We start from the raw sequence: 22,861 nt of genomic DNA, 5'->3' as shown, positions 1-22,861 counted from the left end.
CCTCCAAAACATCCACATTGTCACCCAAAGAACCTGCGAATGTGGTGCCTTACACGGCAAAGGAAACTTTGCAGATGTACTTAAGTTAAAGGATTTAAGATGGGTGATCCCGGAAGTACACCCGAATTGGGAGTTGGGCAAGGGTCTGCCTGGAGCCGTGGCCAAGCCTGGGCTGAATGCACTGGTTCCCCGCAGGTGGCTCGGCCCTTACCTGGGCACCTGGCCTTGGGTACCCCTGGAGTCACCAGCCTGTCCCGGAGGCTATATCATCCCTGACCATCACTCCCTCCGCACCCCGCTCACCCCAGCAGGTTCATCTGCTCCTCCCCCGCCTGCAGCACCAAGTTACAACGAGGCCCCGCAGTGAGATGCGCACCCGGCAAGCACAGTGGACAGACTGTTAGCGCCCGTGAAGGGTGTGGCCGAGCCTTTGTCAGGGACTGCCACCAGAGCCCCTGGAGCCACCAGCCCAGATTCGCGCTGCAGAAAAGCCCTCTGTGCAGCTACTGGCTGAGATCAAAAATTCAACGCAAGATCAAACTTAAAACATTCTGAATGCAAACATGAAAACCAGCGAAAACAACACGTGTGCAGCTCTGAAGGCTGCAGGAGAAAACATCGGCAGCGCCAGCACCGCGACGAACCCGCGTGCGCCCACGAGGGCTGCGGGCGAGCGCGTCGCGCCTCCAGGGCCACGTTCTCCTTTGTGCCTGAGCCCCCCGGCGGCGGCGAGACGCAGTCCCCGTGGGCTCGCGGAAAACGAAGCTCGCGGGACACCGGTTTCGTGGGAAATGGAGCCCCGCCCCTCGCCTCCGCGCACATACTCTTCCTAAGATGCCAGAGAGCAAGGCTTTCCTCTGCCTGAGGCTGGAGAGTCCCTGAACAGAGCGGAGGACAGGGTGCTCCCCACGGCTGCAGGATGTAACTGCCCTCGGCTAAACCTCCGGTGGCTCCCTTTATCTTTATTTATTTATTTTACGTTGCAGCACCTGGTCTTCCTAGGTGGTCTCCCTTCCAAGTACTAACCAGGCCCAACCCTGCTTAGCTTCCATCCGGCATGTCCAGGGCAGCATGGCCATAGCACCCGGTCGCTCCCTTTAAAGGGGCAGCCAGCTCAGCTACGCGCAGACCTCAGAGGGATTGCGCTGGGTCCCGAACCACCGCCGTAAAGCGACTCATGACGTCTTGCCTCAAAGTGGTGCAAAGTACAACTTCAGTCAAGCACAGTAAAGCGAAGCACAATAAAATGAGTTATGTCTATTAAAAAAGAAAAAAATGAGGTGAGGGAATAGCGAGGTGTGGCCAGTGCGATCACTTCCATTGCTGATGGAAGCGGAGGATCCCATGAAGGAGCCAAATGCCGGAGAATATCAGGCGGAGACGTTGGAAAAGGCGAGGAGACGGGTTCTCCCCCTGGAGACTCCAGACGGAACGCAGCCCCGCCAACACCTCGGTTTTACCAAACAAGACCCATTTCACGGCCTCCGGAACCACGAGAGAATAAACTGGTGCTGTTCTACACTACTTAGCTTGCGATAGTTGGTTACAGCAGCAGCAGGAAAAACACAGGTACCTAGAACAGATGAGGCAGACAACCAGCCACAGACCTGGAGTCGGCGTGAGCTTCAATCGTGGCACCATTTTTGGCCAAGGAAAACAGTTCGGTACAGGTTGGGCCCATTCCAAGGAAGCGGGACAGACAGACACTCTCTTGTCCAGGGATCTAACTCCCGTGAGATCGTTTCTGTTCAACAGCATGGTGACACTTGCCACTTGTCAAGCAGTTGGAAACAGCTCACTAACTGTACACTGGTTCAAGATGAGTGGTTTTCAAACCTGGCTGCACGCTGGAATATCACAAGCAACTTGGAAAATACTGACGCCTGAGCCCTGGCCCATGCCAATTAAACGGTAATCACTGGGGATGGAACACGGGCATTGGTTTCTGTTTTTAAAAAGCAAGAGCAGAAACTCCCCAGGTGATTTTAATGTGCAAGTAAGGTTGAAAAGTATTGCCCTAGATTTTTGCTTTCTATAGGATTCAGATCCAACGTGCAGCCATCTCTTGACCGCCACGGATCGCAGACAAGTATTCGCCCTGACTGGGCACTACTAGTGGCTCAGGCTCTTGGCCAGCCCATTAAGGACAAGTTACAGCAGGGTTCACAGGGCCATCTAGCCCATCTCTGTGAACCAAGGAGCAAGCTCTTCTTCTACAAAGACCACTAAGGTACCAACAAACTTACTACTTGAGACCTGCACTGCTTCCAACAAAGCCTGAACCAGTCGGCTCCCAAGTCACAAGATTTTATGAACTAGAACACCTAACATCTTGTCCAGGACGCCTACCCTAGCACAATTTGAATATGTTATGACGTCATATGGCTTCAGTTGTGTTTCTCCTTGAGTGGTGGAAGAAGAAGTAAGTGGTCAAAAGTAACAGGACGGGGATTGGGGAGAGTGCACGGAGAAGACCAAACATCATCTACGATCCTTAGAGAGCCCAGCTTGCAAAGCTGGCCCTAGCGGGCACCTGGGAACTCAGGTTTCAGGAGCGTTCCCACCGCTCCCAGCAGGAGTGGCTCCCTGCACCGAATCTGTTTGAACAAACAATACGGTTTCCGCTGCTTTCGTTCCAAGAGTCTGGAATTTGGGAAGGTGCTAGGCGGAGGGTACCTGTGTAACCAGTCCCACGAGGCGGAGGAGCCCACTGGTCCGCTTCTCCCCCTGCCGTCCCCGCCTCCCCGCCGGCCTCCGTGGCGGCTTCTTTCTCTGCCTGCTGTTTAAATGGCAGTGATTCTCCAGGCTCTGCCCTCACCCATTCCCCTGTCACTCTTAACCTGAAACACACCGCCCCTTGGTGACTCCACAGGGGTGTGAGGGAGGGAGTCTAGAGCCTCCACCCCCGAAAGGCACTGGGCACCAACACAAACGGGCGTGGGCATTTCCGCTACAAAGAAGGTCTGCAGTACACACTGACTTTTGGTGGAGTCTCTGACCCACCCCAGGTGAGGACGCCGCTCTGCTCCCCTGCCCCCACACCCCGGCCCCCTCATTCCGTCCCTGAGCTCCAGCCTCCCCTCGATACAGACACCCCCAAATACTCCCAGACAACTCTTCTCAGGTGCGGATCCTCGTGGCCAAAAGCTCTCTGGGAATCCCCCCTTTAAGGTGTCACAGGCACTGCGGCCTTAGCGCATCTCCTTTCCCCCAACCCGCTCCTCCTCCTCTCTCCTGTTACAGTGTTTCACCGTCATGGGCCCGGCTGCCCGAGCCGGAAAGCGGGAGTCCGTGGGATTGCTCCCTCCTCCACACTCCCCGTATCTAATAAATCACCAATCCCATCAACTTCGGGGCCCCGAGTAGCTGTGGAATCCGCCCCCTTTTTCAATCCCTTAGCACAAGGACAGGATGCACTGGGGATTGAGAGCACAGTGTCTGGAGCCAGACCGCTTGGGTCTGCTCCCTTCTCAACATGGGTCTTTTAGTCACATAACTGTGCCTAAGTTTTTTCATCATCGAAATGCAGTCCGTAATAATGCCTTCAACATTTTTGTGAAGAGTGCCTGCCTGGTTGTGAAAAATAGAAGCACAGAGCCGCCATGCCTGGCCCTGCATAAGTGTTAAGCGTTTGCTCATATCACTGTGTGGCCAGGTCATCGTCCTTTTTGTCGTAGATCAGCACAACAGCCTAACTTTTATTTCGCTCAACCTTGTAGCTCCAGCCATCATTCCGAAAGGCGGTTCTGGTCACTGTACCTTTCAATGGGTTCTCATCATTCTAAACATCAAGTCCAAAATCTTAAGATTGAGTTCATGTTAAGATCAAGTTCAAATCTCTTGCTTACAAGGCAACTGTTCACAGCCTGTCGCTACTTACTTCTTCGCTTTTGCCCTCCCCATCTGCTCTGTCCATGGTCATATATAAATACTTGTCATTTCCTCTCTGACCATGAGCCACCTGTCCTCTGGGCGACGGCACATGCTAGTCTTTCTGCCTTGTTCTCAGGTCACCCACACCCTACTTTTCCAACGCCTGTTGGGTAGCTACTCATCTTTCAGAGAGTTTCCCCTGTGTCCACTCCAGAGCCTAGAAAGTGATTGTTTTACCTTCAAAAATATTTTAAAATCATAAGAGTAATATCTTCTTAGGTATACCTCATAGGCGCAACATAGAGTTGCATTGCTTTTTAATCCATTTTGACAATTTTGCTTTATAACTAGAGAATTTAGTCCATTGACATGTAATATAAAATACGATCACTGACATTTGGGGTTTAAATCTTGCCTTGTGTTTTCTACAGTTTCACCTGTTGTTTCTTTACTTTTCTCTCTTTTCTCTTTGATTGACTAAACATTGCTCTCTTCCAGTTTGGGTGATTTATGGTATGTTAAAACATACGTATTTATTAAACCTTCATTTAATAAAACCTCAAAGATAACATAAGGTTCTTCTTTTACTCACTCCTGACATACATTATCTTTGCCTTGCCTTTTAATTCCATGTATATTTTAAGGCCCACGAGACACTGTAATTATTATTTTATGCTTTTGAAGTCCATTTACCACTGTGTTTGTTTTTTTCACTCTTTCTCGCATCTCAAATCTTCCATCTGGGATCAGTTACTTTCTGTCCTAAGTACTTCCTTTAAAATTTCATTTAGAGTGTCTCCTGATGACAAGTTTTGTTTTCGCTTGTCTGAAAATGTTTTGGGGGTTTTTTTTGCCCCGTTTCTTAAACGTCATTTTGAGAATTCTAATTTGGCAGTTTTCCCTTTAGCTTCTGAGGGCCATTGCACTCTCTTCTGGCTTTATACGTTTCTGTTCGTCTAACTGCTGTTCTGGGATAAGAGTCCATCCCTGCTTCCTCGTTGCCTGGCTGCTTTTAATATTTTTCCTTTGTCTTTATTTCTGTTTGTGAAGATCTTTTTCTTTTTAGTTGATTCTGCCTGGAATTCACTGTGCATCTTTATCCTTGGGCTGCTGTCATGCATCAGTTCTGGGAAAATCTAAGGGGTTACCTCTGGAGTATTGTCTATCCCTGATTCCCTCTCTTATCTCCTCTGGGACCCAAATCAAACAGATGCTTCTGATAGTTTTCTCTGAGGGCAGAGTCAATATATATTTTACCTGGAGAGATTTCCAATGTTGAAAATAACCCAGGACCTTAATTATGGGTCTTCAGGAAATGTCTGTCGACTAAATTTGAACACTGGGTAAAAGCTTAGTCCTCCCAAGTATAATTGATCACAAGATGTGCCAAGTCTAAAATAAACTGACATCAGAAAGAAAGGTTTTATCTATTTCAATCGGAAAGAGCAGGAGGCATTTAGCCTAATTTAATCGAAGCTTTGGAGTGCTCAATAACAGTCCACGGAAAATGTACATATTGCTGTCATCTGCCTATTCTCCTTGATAGAAGCAGCCATCTTTTTCTGTATTTTCTATCAATTACCTAGGAAGGAAGTATTCTCACAGTCAGTGAACACCTGATGAGTAATCCAGGTGGTTCTTCTGAGGATTTTGGATGACTTTAGGCCATTATGACTTAAAAAAAAAAAAAGTTCTGAGTGGCAGATTGTCTGCCTGCTGTGAAATTTCTTCCTCAATCTACACAAGTCTTTCTGTGGCTCCCAGTGCCTGCACTGCACCCTAAAACCATGGTAGGTTGAGGGATCAACCTTGGCTCCCATAAACAGTTCTGAGAGCCACATGACTACCTACTGGGGTCCAAGGAGCTCCTAGGATGTGAAGGAACAAGCCTTGACAAATGACAGACCTTTTGCTAATTGTTTTTCTTTTCTTAATATTTGCAGCTTCTTAAGATTTAAAAGAAAACTTTAGAAAACTAAGACATTCACATTTTAAAAACAAGCATCCCCTCCCATCCTAGTTTTCTAGTAGATGCTAAGTGTTTTCTGCTTGATTTGCCTGCAGGGTTGTTTAGTTGCTAGAGTTTTGAAGTGTTGCATCTTTTCTTTCTGGGTATTAGCTGGAGGTTCAGTTAATGGAAGCTCTTCCTGGTTTATATTAGTGATGTTGTTTCTAACTCACTTCTTTTTTTTCTTTTTTTTTTTTTTCTTTTTTTAATGTAGGTGTTGGTGCAGTAAATACAGTCAACAGATTTAAAAAGAAATCAGGTCACTCTTCTGTGTGTACAAGACCGATCAGAGGTTTTACTCCCCCAGAGGTAGTAGACAACAGGTGGCATCATCTCCTCACAACCTGAGAGACGAGACCAACCTGGGGATGGCCGGGTGCATCACTCTGAAGCCTGGTCTTCCCCAACCCCAGGTGTTTCTTAACTCTGCCTTTGTAAGTTTGCCTCATTAGACCAAATGGGGCTTCTCGCAGAAGACTCATTTAGTGGCCGCTGCTCCTAGTGCAAGGTACTGTAAAAGTCACCAACAACTCACTTTGGAAAAAGGTATTGAATCGGTAGTGATTTTAAAGTGAATTCTAAATCCATAGCTTGGCTGAAGCACTCGTGTGGATGAGGAGAGGTGAAAGCCAAGGCTCAATTCATACCCCGAAGGGGAGAAGAGGTTCTTGCCCCCGACTCTACCCCAGAGCTTCCCGGATATGTTCTCCACCTTCCACCACTTAGTGGTCCACTCCTACGTTGATGCTCAGAATGTAGGGAAAGGGTTAAGTAAGGAAGTAGCTTTTAGGATTAACAGGATTTGTGTTCTAATTCCTGCTTTGTCATTAACTGTCTGGGGGACCTTGGGCAAGTGACACAATGTCTCTGAGTCTCAGTTTCTTCAACTGTCAGATAATAGGTAACATCTATTTTTCCTTAGTGTATACCTGAAACCAGGCCAAGCATTTTTGATACATTTAACCCAAATGTAGGAAACACACTATTATCCTCGTTTTATAGATAAGGACATTGTGACTTTAAAGAACTCAAGTCATTTGCCTAACATCACATTAATAGGGGTGTCATGAGGATTTGAACCCAGGTCTCTGTTCTCAAAGGCCCGTGTTTTTTTTATTTATAATAGTGGATTAAATGATTTCTCTGGCCACTTTCAACTCTAAAGTTTTAGAATTCTACTATTAAACTCAAAAATGAAGAGGAGATAAAGAGAAGGCAAGTTTAGGTAGAAGGCTTCTACCTGGAGGGCTGGCTGCTCTAGGCGAGGCAGGTTTTATTATTAGGGGAGAGAATAGTTGGGGAGAGAGGGAGAGCCTAAGAGTGAGAGCAGTTCTGCTCACTGCCGGGGCTTGGCAGCAGGGGGCATCACCCCCCAGGCTCTACCCCCACATGGCAGCTTGGCCACAGGTTCGCCATGCGGTGGAGGCGTCCCACCACGCATCCCACTGAGCCTGGCACCTCTCTAAATCAGTGAAAGGCAGATCCCACCCCCATCCCCAAACCAGAGGAAGACGGTTTGACCTTGAAACTAATGATCAAAGGTTCTAGGCCTAATTTTGTATTCGTGACATTGTATTCCTTTTCTTAAAGAACTTCCCTGTGCTCTCAAATTCCATTGGCTTTGGGTACTGCAAAACCTGTACCCACCCGCTCTGTCCTAACATGTTTTTGTTAATTAGAATGCAAATAATTTAAGTAGATCGAAGGAAGGCTTCTTGAAAATATTATTTTTTTTAAAGGAATGTTGAGTTCAAGTAATTATTTTAGACCCTTCAATAAACAAAGAAACAAACAGCAACAAGGTTTGGAGGAGTCACCCATTTGCTATGGATTTTGTTTGTTTGTTTACCAAGGACTCAATTCATTCAAAAGAAAAGGAGAAAATACGGAAAATGGAACAAATCACAGATAGGACAAATTGGAAACAATTGCAAACTGGTAGACTCACTTGATTTTGTCTAAAAGTTTGAGAGTTATTTCTGCTTATTTTGTGTATTTGTACTTTCTCCTTTTTTTCTTAAATTTTATAATGGTTTATTTATAATTTTTTGTTGTTGTTGTTGTTGATATTTTCTCAAAGACCTGTGTTTTTGATTTATTAGTTCTACTATTTTCCTGCTTTCTAACACATTAACCATTTATGTTTATTATTTCCTCCATTCTACTTTGTTTAATTTGTTCTTTTGCTATATTTGTGAGTTGAGATATTGAATTTTTTTTTTTTTTTCATTTTGGCATGATTTTGCAAGGCTACGAATTTTCCTCTGATCACTACTTTAATTGTATCTCATGAATTCTGACAAAGTAAAGGTTTAAAATTATTTTGTATTTCCTATTTGACCCAAAATTTAAGAGTTTTTTTTTAATAAAAAAAAAATCAGTTACAGGGACTTTTAAAAATGTATTGTTTATATTTATATCTGTTCTCTGTATCCATTGAAATACTTTACATTTACTGTCTCAACTTTGTTTTAGTCATTTTTAAAATAATTTGTTTTTAGAGACCAGTGTTTGCTTTACTTTTACTCTGTAGAACTTATTGTGATTTTCCCTGTGCCCATATGATATTGTCAATTTTCATGAATGTTCCGTGACTGAAAAGTGCATTCTCTATTTCAGAGGGCAAAGTTCAGTACATACCCATAGAACCTACCTTATTATGTTTACTTTTCCTGTCCACTTGGCCTCATTTGGATTGATAGTGCTGTGTGAATTCTTATTTTTATTTAAATAATTGGGACAATATTGGTTAATAAAACAATATAGGTTTCAAGTGTACATGAATTACCCTCTTAATAGTTAATATTTTAACTTGACTATTAGGGGTCAATTTTCCCAAGCATATGATGGGTTCTTTCAATATACAGTTTCATATTTTATTTCAGGGAAATTTGCATGGATTATAAATTCAAATAGTCCTTTTTGAGCGTTTTATTCTGTTTAGCTTTCTTGAGAGTCTCCATTTATTGCTACGTTAGAACTTGTTCTGCCTTTTATGATTATTCCTTTCCTTTAGGAGCTTTTCCCTTTGTTTTTCTTCTCTTAGCTTTTATATCTGTTCTCTGTATCCATTGAAATACTTTACATTTACTGTCTCACGACTTTTAGTCATTTTTAAAATAATTTGTCTATTAATTCAGTTTCTCTCCAGTATTCTGTCAGCTCTTTTAGCAATGTCTATTTCTACTCAGAATTTTACATTTGTGAGTTATGGGATTCTTTCATTTCTCTAATTTCTTGTTTGATTAAATTTAATTCATGTTGGAGTGTTGTATTGTTGACTTCTACTTTCTGAGTTTTTTTAAAAAGCGTTTTAATTAGCTGAAAAAATTTGATTTACACTCTCTGTATTCAGAATGTTACATTTATTTCTGTTTATGACGACGTGTGTTGGCCGTTCCTAACCAGCAATGACAGGCGAGACCAAGGTGGTGCTCCGCTTACTTTTTCTTGGCTCAAGACTGCCCTCTTCCGTTGCTCTGGTAAAGTGCAGCTTTAAAAAAAATAAGTGGCACCGTATTTGCATGGTTGGGGGTTCCGTATGCTTCTGACTCTGATACTACCATTTACGCCCATCCTGTATTTTGCCATCAGACCTCCGAGAGACATTTCCCCTTCGCAAGGTGCCTTTCTCCCCACTGCGAGTGCTGTCTTCCCGACGCTGCTCCTCTCTGTCCCCTCTTATTTCCCAAGCCCCTTCCTTTCTCCTCGAGAGTCCCTGCACTCTGATACCGGGCCTCGAAAAAACAAAACGAAACAAAACAAAACAAAAAGATCATTGGAAGAAGAGAGCCCTGATATTTATGTAGAGGTATATATTTTTTTAAATAAATTATTGGAAGTACTTTCAAATGAGGTTTTTCAACAACAGCTGATGGTTCAATATAGATAATTAAAGGCTTCTCCTTTAAACCCATTTTTAAAAGTTCATAAGTAAAAATGTTTAAAAATAACACCCCAAACTTAACCATGCCCACCGATCCCCTTAAAGAATAAAACGTTACAAATTAATAATATTTCAGCCTCCACTTACTCCTTTCCAATTGTATCTGCTCTCCCCTTTTGGCCTCCTCGAATACTGGCTTAAATAAAATATAGCATTATTTTGCATGATTCTAACTTTATATAAATGTATCATATGGTAAACATTCCTTTGAAACTTACTGTTCTAATTTTTTTGAGATCCATCATGTGGATATGTGTACCTCTACTTCATTTATTATGAACTACTGTATAGTATTCCATTGTGTGACTATAATGCAATTTATGCACATACACTTCTCTCTCTAGGCATTAAGGTAATTTTCATTGTTTGCTATTATTAACAATGCTTCTATGAGTAGTCTTATGTATGTCTTCTTGCATACATGTGTAAGAAAGTCTACATATAGGAGTGGAATTTTTGGGTAGTAGGGTACAAATGTCTTCAACTATACAAAATATCCCTAAATTGTTCTCCAAAGAACTACAATGATTTACACTGCCAAAGCGGTATATGAAAATTCCTATTGCTCCATATCCTTGGTAATACTGTTAATTGCCAAAGTTTTTGATTTTTTTGCAAATCTGTGGATGAAATTATTCTGATTTTATTTTTTCCAGTTTTATCAGTTTAAGGCAAACAATGATTTTGCAAAATGATTACCACAAAAAGTTTAGTTATCATTCATCACCTCACATAGTTACAATTCTTTTCCTGTCATAACTTTTAAGATCTACTCTCTAAGCAACTTTTGAACATACAGTGTTAACTACGGTCACCATGCTGTGCACACAGCCCCTTGCCTTATTTATGATAATCAGAACAGCACAGTAATGGCCTTAAAATAGACACAGAAACAAATAGAATAGAATCGAGAGTCCAGAAATAAATCCATATATATCTAATCAAGTAATATCTGACAAGGAAGAATATTTGATGAAGAAAAGAGTCTCTTTAATAAATGATGCTGGGAAAATAGGATATTCAACACTAAATAATAAAATTAGACCCTTATACCACTCACAAAAATGAACTCAAAGTGAATTAAAAACTTAAGTGTAAGAACTAAAATAATAAAACTCCTAGAAGAAAATATAGAGAAAAAGATCTTTGACATTAGTCTTGGTGATTAAATTTTTTTATATGATATCTAAAGCACAAGCAACATAAGCAAAATAAACAAGTAGGACTATATAAAAAAAAAAAAAAAAGCTATTGCACAACACATAAAACCATCAACAAAATGAAAAGACAACCTACAGAATAGGAGAAAATATTTGCAAACCACACATTTAATAAGGGGTCAATATCCAAACTATATAAGGAACTCATCCAACTAAATAGCAAAAAACCTCCTAAAACAATCCAATTAAAAAATAGGCAAAAAAAACCTTAATAGACATTTTTCTAGAGAAGACATGCAGATGGCCACCAGGTACATGAAAAGATGTTCGACATCACTAAACATCAGAGAAATGCAAATCAAACCACAATGAGCTATTACCTCACACCTGTTAGAATGGCTAGCATTAAGTAAACAAAGAAACAAACAAATAAATGGCTAGCTAACACTGGCAAGAATGTGAGAAGAATAAACCTTTGTACACTGTTGCTGGTAACATAAATTGGTGCAGGCACTACGGAAAACAGTATGAATGTCACCGCCCCCCCCCCCCCAAAATGAACAGAACTACTATATATGATGCAGCCAGCCCACTTCTGGGTATATGCCCAAAGGAAACAAAATTTTTATCTTGAAGAGATAGTTGCACCCCCCTAGTCATTCAGCTTACTTACAAAGAGCAAAGGTATGGAAACAACCTATTTGTCCATCAACAGATAAGTGGCTAAAGAAAATGTGATATATATAATGAAATATTATTCAGCCATGAAAAGAAGACAATCCTGCCCTTTGCAACAACATGGATGCACCGTGAGGGCATCATGCTAAGTGAAATAATTCAGAGAGAACAAGACAAATGCCGTATGATCTCACTTACATGTGGAATCTAGAACACAAATTCCAGGACCACTGCGAGCTTTTCCAGCTTCATTTCTCCCCGATTACCAAGATAATATAAACTTACACCTCAAACTCGCATAAACGCAAGACTTTGGTTCAAAATATATGTGCATGGGGCAGACTTTACCCCATTCAGAGCCACGGGAAACACAAAAAGTGTCCTCCCTTTGCCGTTAAGATTCCCTGCGCTCCCACCCCGCCTAGTCTAATTTTCACTGAGAGTTGACAGCGTAGAGCTTCCTGGTTTTATGTAGAGGGCTCCATTCTAACCCTCAAACTTGCCTTGACTTCTTGCTGTCTATTTATTTTTCTGATACAGGCTATGGGCATCAGAGTAGCCTTTCCATTATCACATGCTCACTGCCTGAATTTTCAGTTTTCTCTTTTTCATTCCAGGTATTCCCTTTCATTGTGAGCTAAACTAAGCATCTAATTATGCATTTCATCTAGCGTGTCTTGATATTTTGCAGTCGGAGAGTATTTTTTAGATATTTAGTCTACTGTATTTTATGTGTTTTTATCAGCGGATTCTAAATATTTTTATATCGCTAGATTTGACCATTATTATTCATTTTTTAAAAATTATTCATGTCATGCTAATATAAGCTCCTTACAACATCAAAGCATTTCACTCGCTGTATTGACTTGGCTTTCTCAATCTGCAGAGCACGCCGTAAGGCTTGCTGGAAGAGAAAGTCCATTTGAAGAACGTTTTGCAGGTGACGTCTGCCGGGTAGTGGATGAAATTGCGTGTGCTCTGCTTCCGGTCATCTAAGATCAACCATTTGTGCATTTTGGCCAATGCTTTAAAAGACATTTGGGGAGAGTTCTTTCCATTGCTATAGCTCTTCTCAAACAAAAAAATCAGATGGAAAGAAATGGCACAGTAGGGGCCATAAAGATGTAAATGCTAGGTGATAAGATGAATCGAAATCTCTTTTTAAGGAGTGTGCAAGTCCTGGCTTCATTTTGGCACATTCTCTTTAGAAAATTGTCCCAGGATGTTGAGTAAGTAGGACCAGTCACAATTCTTACAATTGGCCAGTTTGTTTGGTAATTATAGTTTTTTTAATAATTATACAATTTTTTTTTTTGCCCTTTTGGGCAAAAAATTTGAGATTTGTAAAATCAAGATTCTAACAGCAACTTATATTCCCTTTATTTTTAACATTAAAAATTATGTAAATAGTATGTAAATAGTGGGGGGGGCGGGTATGGTAAGGGAGAGATCACGTGATTTTCCTCTCTGGTGAATTCTGGTCCAGCCTGGGGATGATGGCGGTTAATAAGACATACTTAATAGTAAGGTTAGATTGTGAACCCTGGAGTTTTGACTGCCTCGTACTCAGCTTGACCTTGGGCAAATTCCTTAGGTTTCCGAATTCATTTTCTCTTCTATTAAGCTGGTAGAAGAAAGAGTTCCCCACTTGTAAGCATTAAATGAATATAATGATCATAAATTACTTGGTATATGGTAAGGGCCCACTAAACTTTGGCTGCGATATTATATAACATTTATAGATATGGTCAAGCAAAAAAATAAAAAATATTCCTCATCCCAGATAATATCGTTGTTCCATAGTATTTTTATATGGTGAGGTCCTGTTTTCTATCTTTTCCTGAGCTTCTGTCGCTTGTCATTGATGTGGAGGTCTACTGCTTTAAAAACACACTACTTCATCATTTGTTTGATCGATCTCCTTTTGTGGACATAAGAGATACTCCTATCTTCTTCTGTTACAAAAACACTTCCGTGAACATTCTTGCAGGAAGTTCACTATATATCTCTTACGAGCGCCTTAGGATCAATTTCCAGAATTTAGGTTAATCGATATGCACATTGTTACAGCTCCTGATGTGTGTTTCCAAATTAATTACCTGCAAACTACACTCCATCAGCAATGAATGTGGGACTGAGTTCTCCTTTTTCCCCCTAGGATATGTACAAAATAAATCTCTGGCAGTATTGTTTACCAAGTATATCTAATATGTACAGCAGTTCACAAAGTTTTTGGTCCCAGCACTGCTTTAATACTTTTAAAAAGCATTGAGGACCTCAAAGACCTTTTGTTTATGTGAGAAACGATGTCACTATTTACCATATTAGAAATTAAAACTAAGAAATTCTAAAGATTTTTAACTTTCTTAAAATAACCTTAATAAACCTGTTGTAGGTTGACATAAATAATATATTTTTATGTAAAAGACTATATCCACCCTCCCCCAAAAAGTAATAAGAATGGCATTGTTTTACACTTTAGCAAATCTATTTAAAGTGTGGCTTCACAGAAGACAGCTAGGTCCTCATTTCTGCTTCTGCATTCAAAGTGTTGCACTATTCCACTAGAAAACTCAACTGGGTACTCGTGAGACGATGAGAGTGAAAAAGGCAAGTAGTACTGCAGTATTAGCACGAGAATAGCTTTCACCTCATAGACCACCTGATAAGGTCTCAGAAATTCCTGGGAGACCCCAGACCACACTTTGAGAACTGCTGATGTGCACTATAAGAGACACAGCGATACGTATTTGAAGGGAGAAAAAGAAATTTAAATGAATTTCAAGACATTGTGGAAATATGTACTAGATCTTAGACTGAATTATGTAAGATGTCTTAAAGCACTTCTTACACTGACATAAAACATTGAACGCACGCCTTTTATTAATGCACCTATTATTCAGCTAACTTATGCTTTCCTTTGCTTACTTCATGATCATTGCTATTTCCGATCCTCATTCTTATTGATTTTCAATGGATCATCACGTTTGTTGAACAGTTACCATGTTTTTCTTTCCCAAATGTAGGGTGGGATCCTGTATTGCTTTTATGACTGCACCGCGACTAAATGAAAAACATAAGCTCGAACCGATGCATGGATTTCTGTCAAGTACAGCTGTTCCTCATGTAATTTCCCTCTCCTTGGGGTGGGAGACAAAGAGGAGGGGAAAGGCAGTGGGGGGGGGGCGGGTAAGGAAGAGATCACGTGATTTTCCTCTCTGGTGAATTCTGGTCCAGCCTGGGGACGATGGCGGGGATACCACTGGCTAATAAAAAGAGACCCCCGAATCTCTCTCACTATCACCGTCTCTCCTTTTCTCTGGGATGCTCTTCGCCTGGCCCCTGGCCGGTGCTTGCGGTGTCCCTGGCATCTCCCGGCTAAGACGATGCTGGTGCTGCTTCATTCTGGGTCGGCTGGGAACTTAATCAACGTTCAGCCCAGTAACGGGATCAGATCCCAGAAAGAACCCTTGAGACCGCCGGAGGGGGCGAGGGCGTCAGCGTTTCAGAAGCACCGGGGCTTTTAAAGTCAGTGCTGCTGTCCTGCTCCGTCAGGCTCCCCCTTCCCCATCCCGAGAAAGGGCCCCCTTGCCATGTGGATGGCATCGCCACACTGGGGTTGCCAGCAGAGAGCTTTCTCCTCCCTGCTTTTAAAAAGAAATCGGTCCTCCCCGCTCCGCGCCCTCCCCCGCCCCCCCCCCCAAAAAAAAACCCCTGCAGATAAAGGAGTCCACTTCTCAACCTTGATTTAATGCCTCTTCCCTTGGGGTCGGGGAGGGGGCGGCTATAAAATGCCCCATCTATGCTATTAACATTTCAAGAACAAACCCCGGGCTCACGTTTCCAAAGATACAGCTCTCCCCCTTTTTGAATTTCAGAGGCACTTCTAAGGATTTAGCTGACAAGGAACTTTTGCAACTAGGCAGGTATATGCATTTTTAGAAATTATTTGTAACTGAGGTAAGTGATTTTTTTTTTTTTTTAAAGAAATGATTATAGAAAAACGTGGATTGGCAGTTCTCTGAGGCTGCTTATACAGAAAGACAAGATTCTCTAAGAGTTTGATTTCATTTCCTTTGGGGAAACCTGTGGTGTTTTTACTGGCTTAGAACAGAGCCCGGGCACAGACATTCTAACGAGAAAGGATGAATAGACCACATTTCTTTTTAAATAATGTGTGTGTATGTGGTTTGACATACACGTTTTATCACATCACAAGTAGTCACTGAAGAAATTAATGCCGGGGCAAGATCCCTACTTCTCAAGCCAAGTGGAGGGAACCGAGGGAGGAAGGAGCGGTTGGCTTTTTGTGGATTTTGTTCCAGAACTCACTGAGCTCCATGGCACCTTTGTCCCATGAGATGTACCTACTGACGCTTGATTCCCCCGGCAGGAGCGAAGTCCTAGCACTCCAAAGCCTCCCCTGCCATCTAAGCCTCCCAGGCTCTTCCTGCCCAGCTTCCCGGAGCCGGCGTTGCGGGCCCAGCCTTCGGCCCTGAGTCACCATTAGAGTCTGACGCGCATTTCTCCCAAGTGGCCGGGGCTTTGCCTCTTTGCCGCCAGGATAGTGCTTGTGACTCTTAAGTTTATACAAATAGCTACAAAAGATGGAGCCACCTTGAAGCACCTTGAAATCACAGACCATCCCACTCGCCTTCGACATGTTAAGGGTAGAAAATTTTCAAAGTGAGCCGACTAGCTAAGTCAGCTACAGGGAAGAAATATCTTTAGATACCAGAAGTTGTCCTGCTTGCTTGGGTGTGGTTTTAGAAAATGTATTGTACAGAATATAAAGATGGCCAGTGTTTGCTTCTGTAATCAGCTCACCTATTAACCAGAGTGTGGCACAAGACGATGTATTTGTATTGTGGTAATGATGTATTTGTATTGTGTTAATGGTCGATTTCTACTCCTGTAACCTGCTTACTTGTTTGATGTAGTTTTAGGTTTTATGAGCTGCCTCTCTTGAGAATGTAAGGATCAAAGCTTCCCAGTAAATTAGAAACACGGAGATGACTCCTCTAGGCACCAAAGCCCCAGGAAGAGGTGCAACATTCCAGGATAAAGATAACAAGACTGTCTATCAGGCTAGGTGTGATTTAGTAGTTCCCCAGATACATTTATCTTTGTAAAAGACATTAACGGCTAACATTTGTTCTCTGTAATTTCCTTACCCTCTTTTTTTCTAGGGAGTAGTCCGAGGCTTTATAAAACTGCCTCAGACAAAGACCCGGGGCTGATCTTCTCTAACCCTGCTTTGGGGAGAGTCAGTCCCCGGCCGGCTAATAAAGGCTCATAATTAACCTCAATTGGCTCCGTGGGTCTTAGATTTGAGCACACCACAACAGACACATGCCTCCATGGACTGCCCACCTCCTGGGCGCCCCAAGCGGATTCACCTCCGGCTACTTCTGTCCCAGCCACCTTCGCCCAAGTGCGATTCTCACAGGGATAAGCTGCCCGTGTCGCGGCCTGAGCACAGAGTCACAATCGAAGAAACACTAGTCTGACACACCCCTCCGACAAACGAAAAAGTAATCCAAATCACTGGGGACATCCGACGGAATATTGTACGCAAAAGCTGGTTTTTAATAAGCGCTGCCCAGAGGTTAAACACGCCGTCTGCGGACTCCCCTGACCAGGCTCAAACCCTCGGCCCGCCCGGCGCTTACCAGCTACGGGACTCAGAGCAAGTTTCCCCAACGGTCTGTGTCTCACCTGCCAGAGGGATCAGAGCAGCGCCCTCCAGGTGCTGTGGTGAGAGGTACGACATAACTGACCACAGCAGTTTTTAAAAAACAAAGCAACAAAACGTCGCCACCAAAGGTTCTTGCGGATTTGTGAACATTTGTTAAGCAGAGCCGCCGGGGGTTGACAGAGGTGGGCCGCGCTCCACCACAGACCGGCAGACGCAGTGAAATAGAGACGCGTATTACTTACGGCCACCGGGGAGGTCAAGGCAGGGTGCGGAGTGTGGCAGACCTGCGGCACATGGCTCCGTTAGCGTCCGCTGCTGGAGTCCTTTGGGGCTCCTGGGCTAATCCAAACCAAAAAAATAAATAAATAAAATCGGGGTTTGGTGAGCTTCATGGGGGTCCTACCTAAGGGACGCATAGGGGAAGGCTCTGGGAGGCAGAAGCGATTGTTTATCCCAAGGGCTGCTGGCGAGTCATTTTGGGGACTTACCCTACTTGGGGCTCTGTGGCTGTCACCCGGGACACGCACTCATAGGAGGGCCAGTGTCAGTTCAAGGCCCCCGCAGGCCGCTTGGCCTCACAGTATGGCTGCTGCCGTGGCAGGTGCTACTGTCTTAGCTGAACTCCCAACGGTTGTCAGAAAAAACCTCCCCAACACCGAAACAAGACGCCATCTAGAAAACCTCAGCGTTCTCACCCTCTCGCCGCCGTGGGTCAGGTCACAGTGACCACCCACGGCTTTCGGCTTCCTCTCTCCAAATTCCAACAATCCTCCCCAAACCCGCTCTCTGGAGCTCCTCCCTCTTCACGCCTGCTCCTTCTCGTCTCAGCCTGTTTTGTCTTCGTGTCTCTGTAGCTCTCAGCTGTTCCCAATATAAGTAAAATCAGGCCTATAGGGGGACTCTCAGTCATTTCCATCACCACCCAGGCTCTCAGGTCCTGGAGGCCAAAATGCAAATCTGTGGCAGGTGGGAAAGCTCTGACTGCTCCCAACTCACTCAGCTGTTCTCACCTCCTGCCCGGACCTCTGGGCTGCTTGCAGCTGTCCTTCTGGGACACTGATTACACGCTCCTTAGGCTGCCTGCTTTTGACCCACGGCTCTCAGAGGCTCTGCCTTTTTAACCTTCCCTTTTGAGTTTCAGTTCAGGCGCTCCCTACTGGTCATCTTCAGGTTCACTGAGTCTTTCCTTAGCCGTGTCCAGGCTGCCGATGAGCCCGTCAAAGGAATACCTCGTTTTGGTTGCTGTTCATCCCTGCAGTTGCCCTTCGGCTCTTCCTTACGGTTCGCACCTCTCTACTGGACTCCCCCATTTGTTCGGCACCTTTTCCATGAAATCCTTTGACGTCTCAGTCAGAGGTGTTTACAGTCCCTGCTTGATCCTTTCAACATCTGGGGCTTATCTGAGTCTGATTCTTTCGGTTGCCTTGCCTGACGATGGAGTTGTATTTTGCTTTCTTGTGAGTCTGATTTTTTTTTTTTAATCGAAAGCCATTGATCACGCAGAGAAGACTGATGCACATGCGCTTTTACACCCGGATTTCGACACGTCTCATCTTCCATCAGGCCATCGGTGTGGCGAGTTGGGTCGCTCTAGACTGGAGATGAGCTGTGTTTGGGGTTTGTTATTATAATTCGGGGCAATGCCAGCTTCCAAGTGCCCTGGTGTGGCTGTGTGCACGGCGTGGAGAGTGGGCCGCTGTCCACTCTAACATTCCCCCGACGGGCAGCTGTTGCTGTTGCCCGATGTGTGGCGTCGGCCTCTGGGGTGAGATGGGGAGTGCGCGGATGTCCTAGACGGTCCTCGGCTCCCACTTCCGGCAGGCCTGGTGGCTAGGACTCTCTCAGCGTGCCTGCCCCTTCTCCTCGTGCCTGTGGTTGGTCTTGAGTGGGAATTCCTGCCCCACCCCAGAGGCAGAAGTTTGGGTAGAGATGTGGGCCCCAGGGGTGGAGGGCTAAGGCTTCCATTCTCTGGGTGGTGGGCCTTTGAAAGTGTCTGACGCCCCTCCCCTCACAGCTTGAGGCTTTGCTTCATAGGAGAGAAGGGCCTGGGCAGGGCCAGGGTTTAGCACCCATTTCACGGCCACAGCAATTTCCTACTGCCCACCTGCCTCGCCCAGGGGCTCTTTCTGGCCTGTGCCCTGCTCACTTCTTTCTTACGAAGCCCGGTTGGAGGCCCAGGGAAAAGGGCCTGCGAGGCAGTGTGGCTTCCAGCTGACAGCTTTCGGCTCCCGCCCAACGTGGTCTTCAGCAGTTTCCCGCATTAGCTTTCTCCTCCTTCTAATAATGTCCAGCAGATGCCCCCTTCCTCCCATGCTTTGCCCACACGTCCCGCCTCTCCTGAGAGGGGCCCGACCCTCCTCCGAATTCAGTTTCTAGTTTGCCTTGCAAACTCAGCCGATGAGTTCAAGAAAAGTTATGACCTCATTGTGTGTCGGGTTTCTTCTCATCGTCAGGCTTGAGGGGTGCTCCTAGTTTTCTACATTCCGGCCAGGAGCAGGAATTCTTGCTGAAGGACTTACGGAGCCATCGAACTGGTCAGAGACCCCCTTGTCCCCTCCAGTCCATTCCTCATATTATACCCAGAGGGTGGAAGTTGAGTCTGATCATGACACACTTGCCTTAAATGCTTTTGGTAGCTTCCTGTCATTCTAAGGAAGACCGGAATCCTGTCCGAGGCCTGGACTTGGCCCTCGTCCACCTCTTTTACCTCCTTTGTCCCCCGACCCCTTCACTCTCTGAGCGACAGCAGCTACCTCTCCCCCCTTTGCCAAGCTTGGTCCTCCTATTCATTTAGACCTCAGGTCCAACTCCTCCCCAGGGAGACCTTGCTGGATGCCACCGCCACCTCACCCCCCAACTGTCACTTTTGTTTTGTGGATCACCCTGAACCTAGTAGCACTCGAACATCTCTCTAGTCTTCTAACTGTTTCATTGACATCCATGTCCCCAGCCAGTCTCTAAACCAGGGACCATGTTTGTTTACCCAGAAGTCCCTAGTGGTTAGCATAGCAACCAGCACCCAGCTTGACAACTGTTAATTGCTGTTATGATTAAGCTGAGAATAGGCGGCACCAGCTCAGGGCTCTGCTTGCACGAACCTGCTTGGGTTCTGATCGTCGCAGCCCTCTGCTGGCCCACGGCGAGCTGGACGCGCAGAGGTGGCTGTTTCTGGGGGACGGCAGTTATAACCGGCCTCACCCTGAGTTGGGGGCCCAGGTGCCATCCTGCTGCCATCTGTATTGTTCTAGACGTCAAGGGATCGTGGAAAATGGCCTGGTCCACAGACGGGATATGACAGGTAGAAGTACCGCTGGCAGGAAAATGTTTGGATTGCTAGAAACGGCAAGAGAGAAAGAAGTGAGGACACACGGAGCTCCATGTAAGTGACACTATTAACAGAAGATCCTGGGACGGTGATCATGAAGTTACTAACCGGCTTTTTTGTTTCCAGACCTGACACGCCACCTGAGGCCATTCTATCTTGTGACTTAACAAGCTTTTTTGGGACTTGAAGATCTCTAGTAAAGGATATGAAGATGGAATGATTTTGATAGTTGGAGCATTCTATCATTTGGAGATTTTCGGCTTAATATCAGCTAGCAATTACTGCGATGACTGGAATATTGGCCCGAATTTTATTTAACGTAAATGGAGAGATGTCAGTCATATGTAAAAGGATAGGTTGTGGGTAAAATGATAGGTTGTGTGTATACTGATAGGTCTTAGAGAAATTAAACACACAGGACTTACAGAACATGAGACCATGGAGTAACGCTGGTGTCAGATCTCAGAAAGGTAATACCTGGAAGTAAACCATTTGTTGTTTTCAATGTCACTTGTTACTAAATCTAATTTTATTTTTAGACTGGAGAGATGTAACCAGTGGGAGTTTTGATATTCATGTACTTCCAGGAGATCACTTTTATTTCATGGAAACGTCTACTGAGACCTTCATCAAGAACTACATAACCCAATGTCTAGAAATATCAATGCTATTTTTATATATTTTTCCTTTTGGTCTCAACATAGTCAAAGCGATTATAAGATACTCTTAATCTTTCAGAAGTATCGCATTGTTTTTTTTCAGAGACTAGAATATTATACCTATGCTACTGTCAGTGATTTATTAGATATGTATCTCTCCACTGAGCATTTATGCATCTGTGGACAAAAGACGAGTGGGTTAAGCATGCTTCTGGTGGGGCGCTTTATCCTTGTATTAGAATCTCATTCGAATCTCATCTGTGGGAAGTTTGTCAACAAACTTCCTGCTTGGTAAATGATCCATTTCTTCCTTTATCACTTGTTTTAACAGTGAAAATGACAGGCAAGGAAAATGCTTGAAATTATTGTTTCATCAGCTCGCTGGGGCTCAAGGCCTGAGCTGATTTTTTGAAATTGCAGGGTTGTCCCATTTACTAAGGAAATGTAACCCCCTGCTTGGTTAAAACGAGACAGTCCTGAGCAATCGTCGCCATCCGTCCTGGCAAGTCCGCAGAGTGCCCGCAGGCCCTAGCTCTCTTCTGATGGACTCCTCCACGTCACCCGCCTGTTGGCTCCGAGCGGCCCTGCTGGTGCCTGGCAGTGACTGACTGCGACTCTCAGGAGCCCTCCCATGGGCAACCAATCTAGAGTCTGGCCCTGGGCCTGTGGAGTGGCCAAGCGCAAACGTCGAGTCCCACAGGCTGCCTGGGCCTCCCTCTGTGACCATTCGGTGTTGACATAGGGAGAAAACAGAACAGTTGGAAACAAACGGGGGCTAAAAGGGGAAAGAAGTAGCAGAAATAGGGAAAAGGGGCGGAGCCAGAGCAACAGAGGACGCTGCGTGTGGGATCCACAGGCGCCTGCTGGCAGCGACGAGGCGGCGCCGTGTCCCTGGGCTGCGTGGACCCTGCCCCCAGGCAGCTCGCACTCTGTCTCCTGGAGTCTCGGCTGTTCCATCGGACAGCCTGGCTGCCTTTCTTCCTCTGCATCTTCACAATAAACTCCACTACTTGATGCAACCGATGCCTCTTCCTCACGGCTTCGACTGCTTGACATAGCGTTATACATTAACACGTTAACTTTGAAAACACTGAGATATTTACGATCGCACAATACGCGTTCGTGTGTTTGTTACGATTTTAAAATCATATAGAGAGTCTTAGTAAATAAGATCAAGGGAAATGCATACAGGAGGAATTTTTCAGACTTTATCATTCATTTTTAACAAAGTACAAATAATATAAATTCATTATGGGGGGAAGGCTTTGTGTTAGAATTCACGTAATAAATTTAAGTTAAAAACAGCCTCAAGCAAATGATGTTGTGTTTAATTGAAACAGATCATTAACACAGCCCACAGGTGGGTCTCTCACGATGCAGCCCAGGCCAGACTTTCACCATGGGCTTCTTGGCCTGCCGCGCGGCCTGGTGGGAGTGAAGTCCACGGAGGGCTGGACCCCTGCCCGGCCCTCGCCCGCAAGGCCCGGGCCCGCCACTGCTGTCCCCTTGCCGCC

At 44.6% G+C, this 22,861-nt stretch overlaps 1 protein-coding gene across 1 annotated transcript; it reads left to right on the top strand.

Moving 5' to 3' along the window:
- Window positions 1-1,326: 1,326 nt before the first annotated feature.
- OLAH (oleoyl-ACP hydrolase) lies at window positions 1,327-21,684 on the top strand. Its single transcript, XM_036226676.1, is given in 8 exon segments — window positions 1,327-1,392; window positions 2,913-3,008; window positions 3,244-3,320; window positions 12,439-12,687; window positions 14,689-14,774; window positions 16,994-17,099; window positions 20,815-20,901; window positions 21,229-21,684. Coding segments are annotated over 8 exon segments (957 nt in total). The 3' UTR covers window positions 21,419-21,684.
- Window positions 21,685-22,861: the final 1,177 nt, after the last annotated feature.

This window comes from Rousettus aegyptiacus, unplaced genomic scaffold (assembly GCF_014176215.1).
Source record: "Rousettus aegyptiacus isolate mRouAeg1 unplaced genomic scaffold, mRouAeg1.p scaffold_m13_p_10, whole genome shotgun sequence".
NCBI classification, from domain to species: domain Eukaryota; kingdom Metazoa; phylum Chordata; class Mammalia; order Chiroptera; family Pteropodidae; genus Rousettus; species Rousettus aegyptiacus.
Note: the sequence above shows the minus strand (reverse complement) of the source record. Positions and strands in the feature narration are given on the sequence as shown.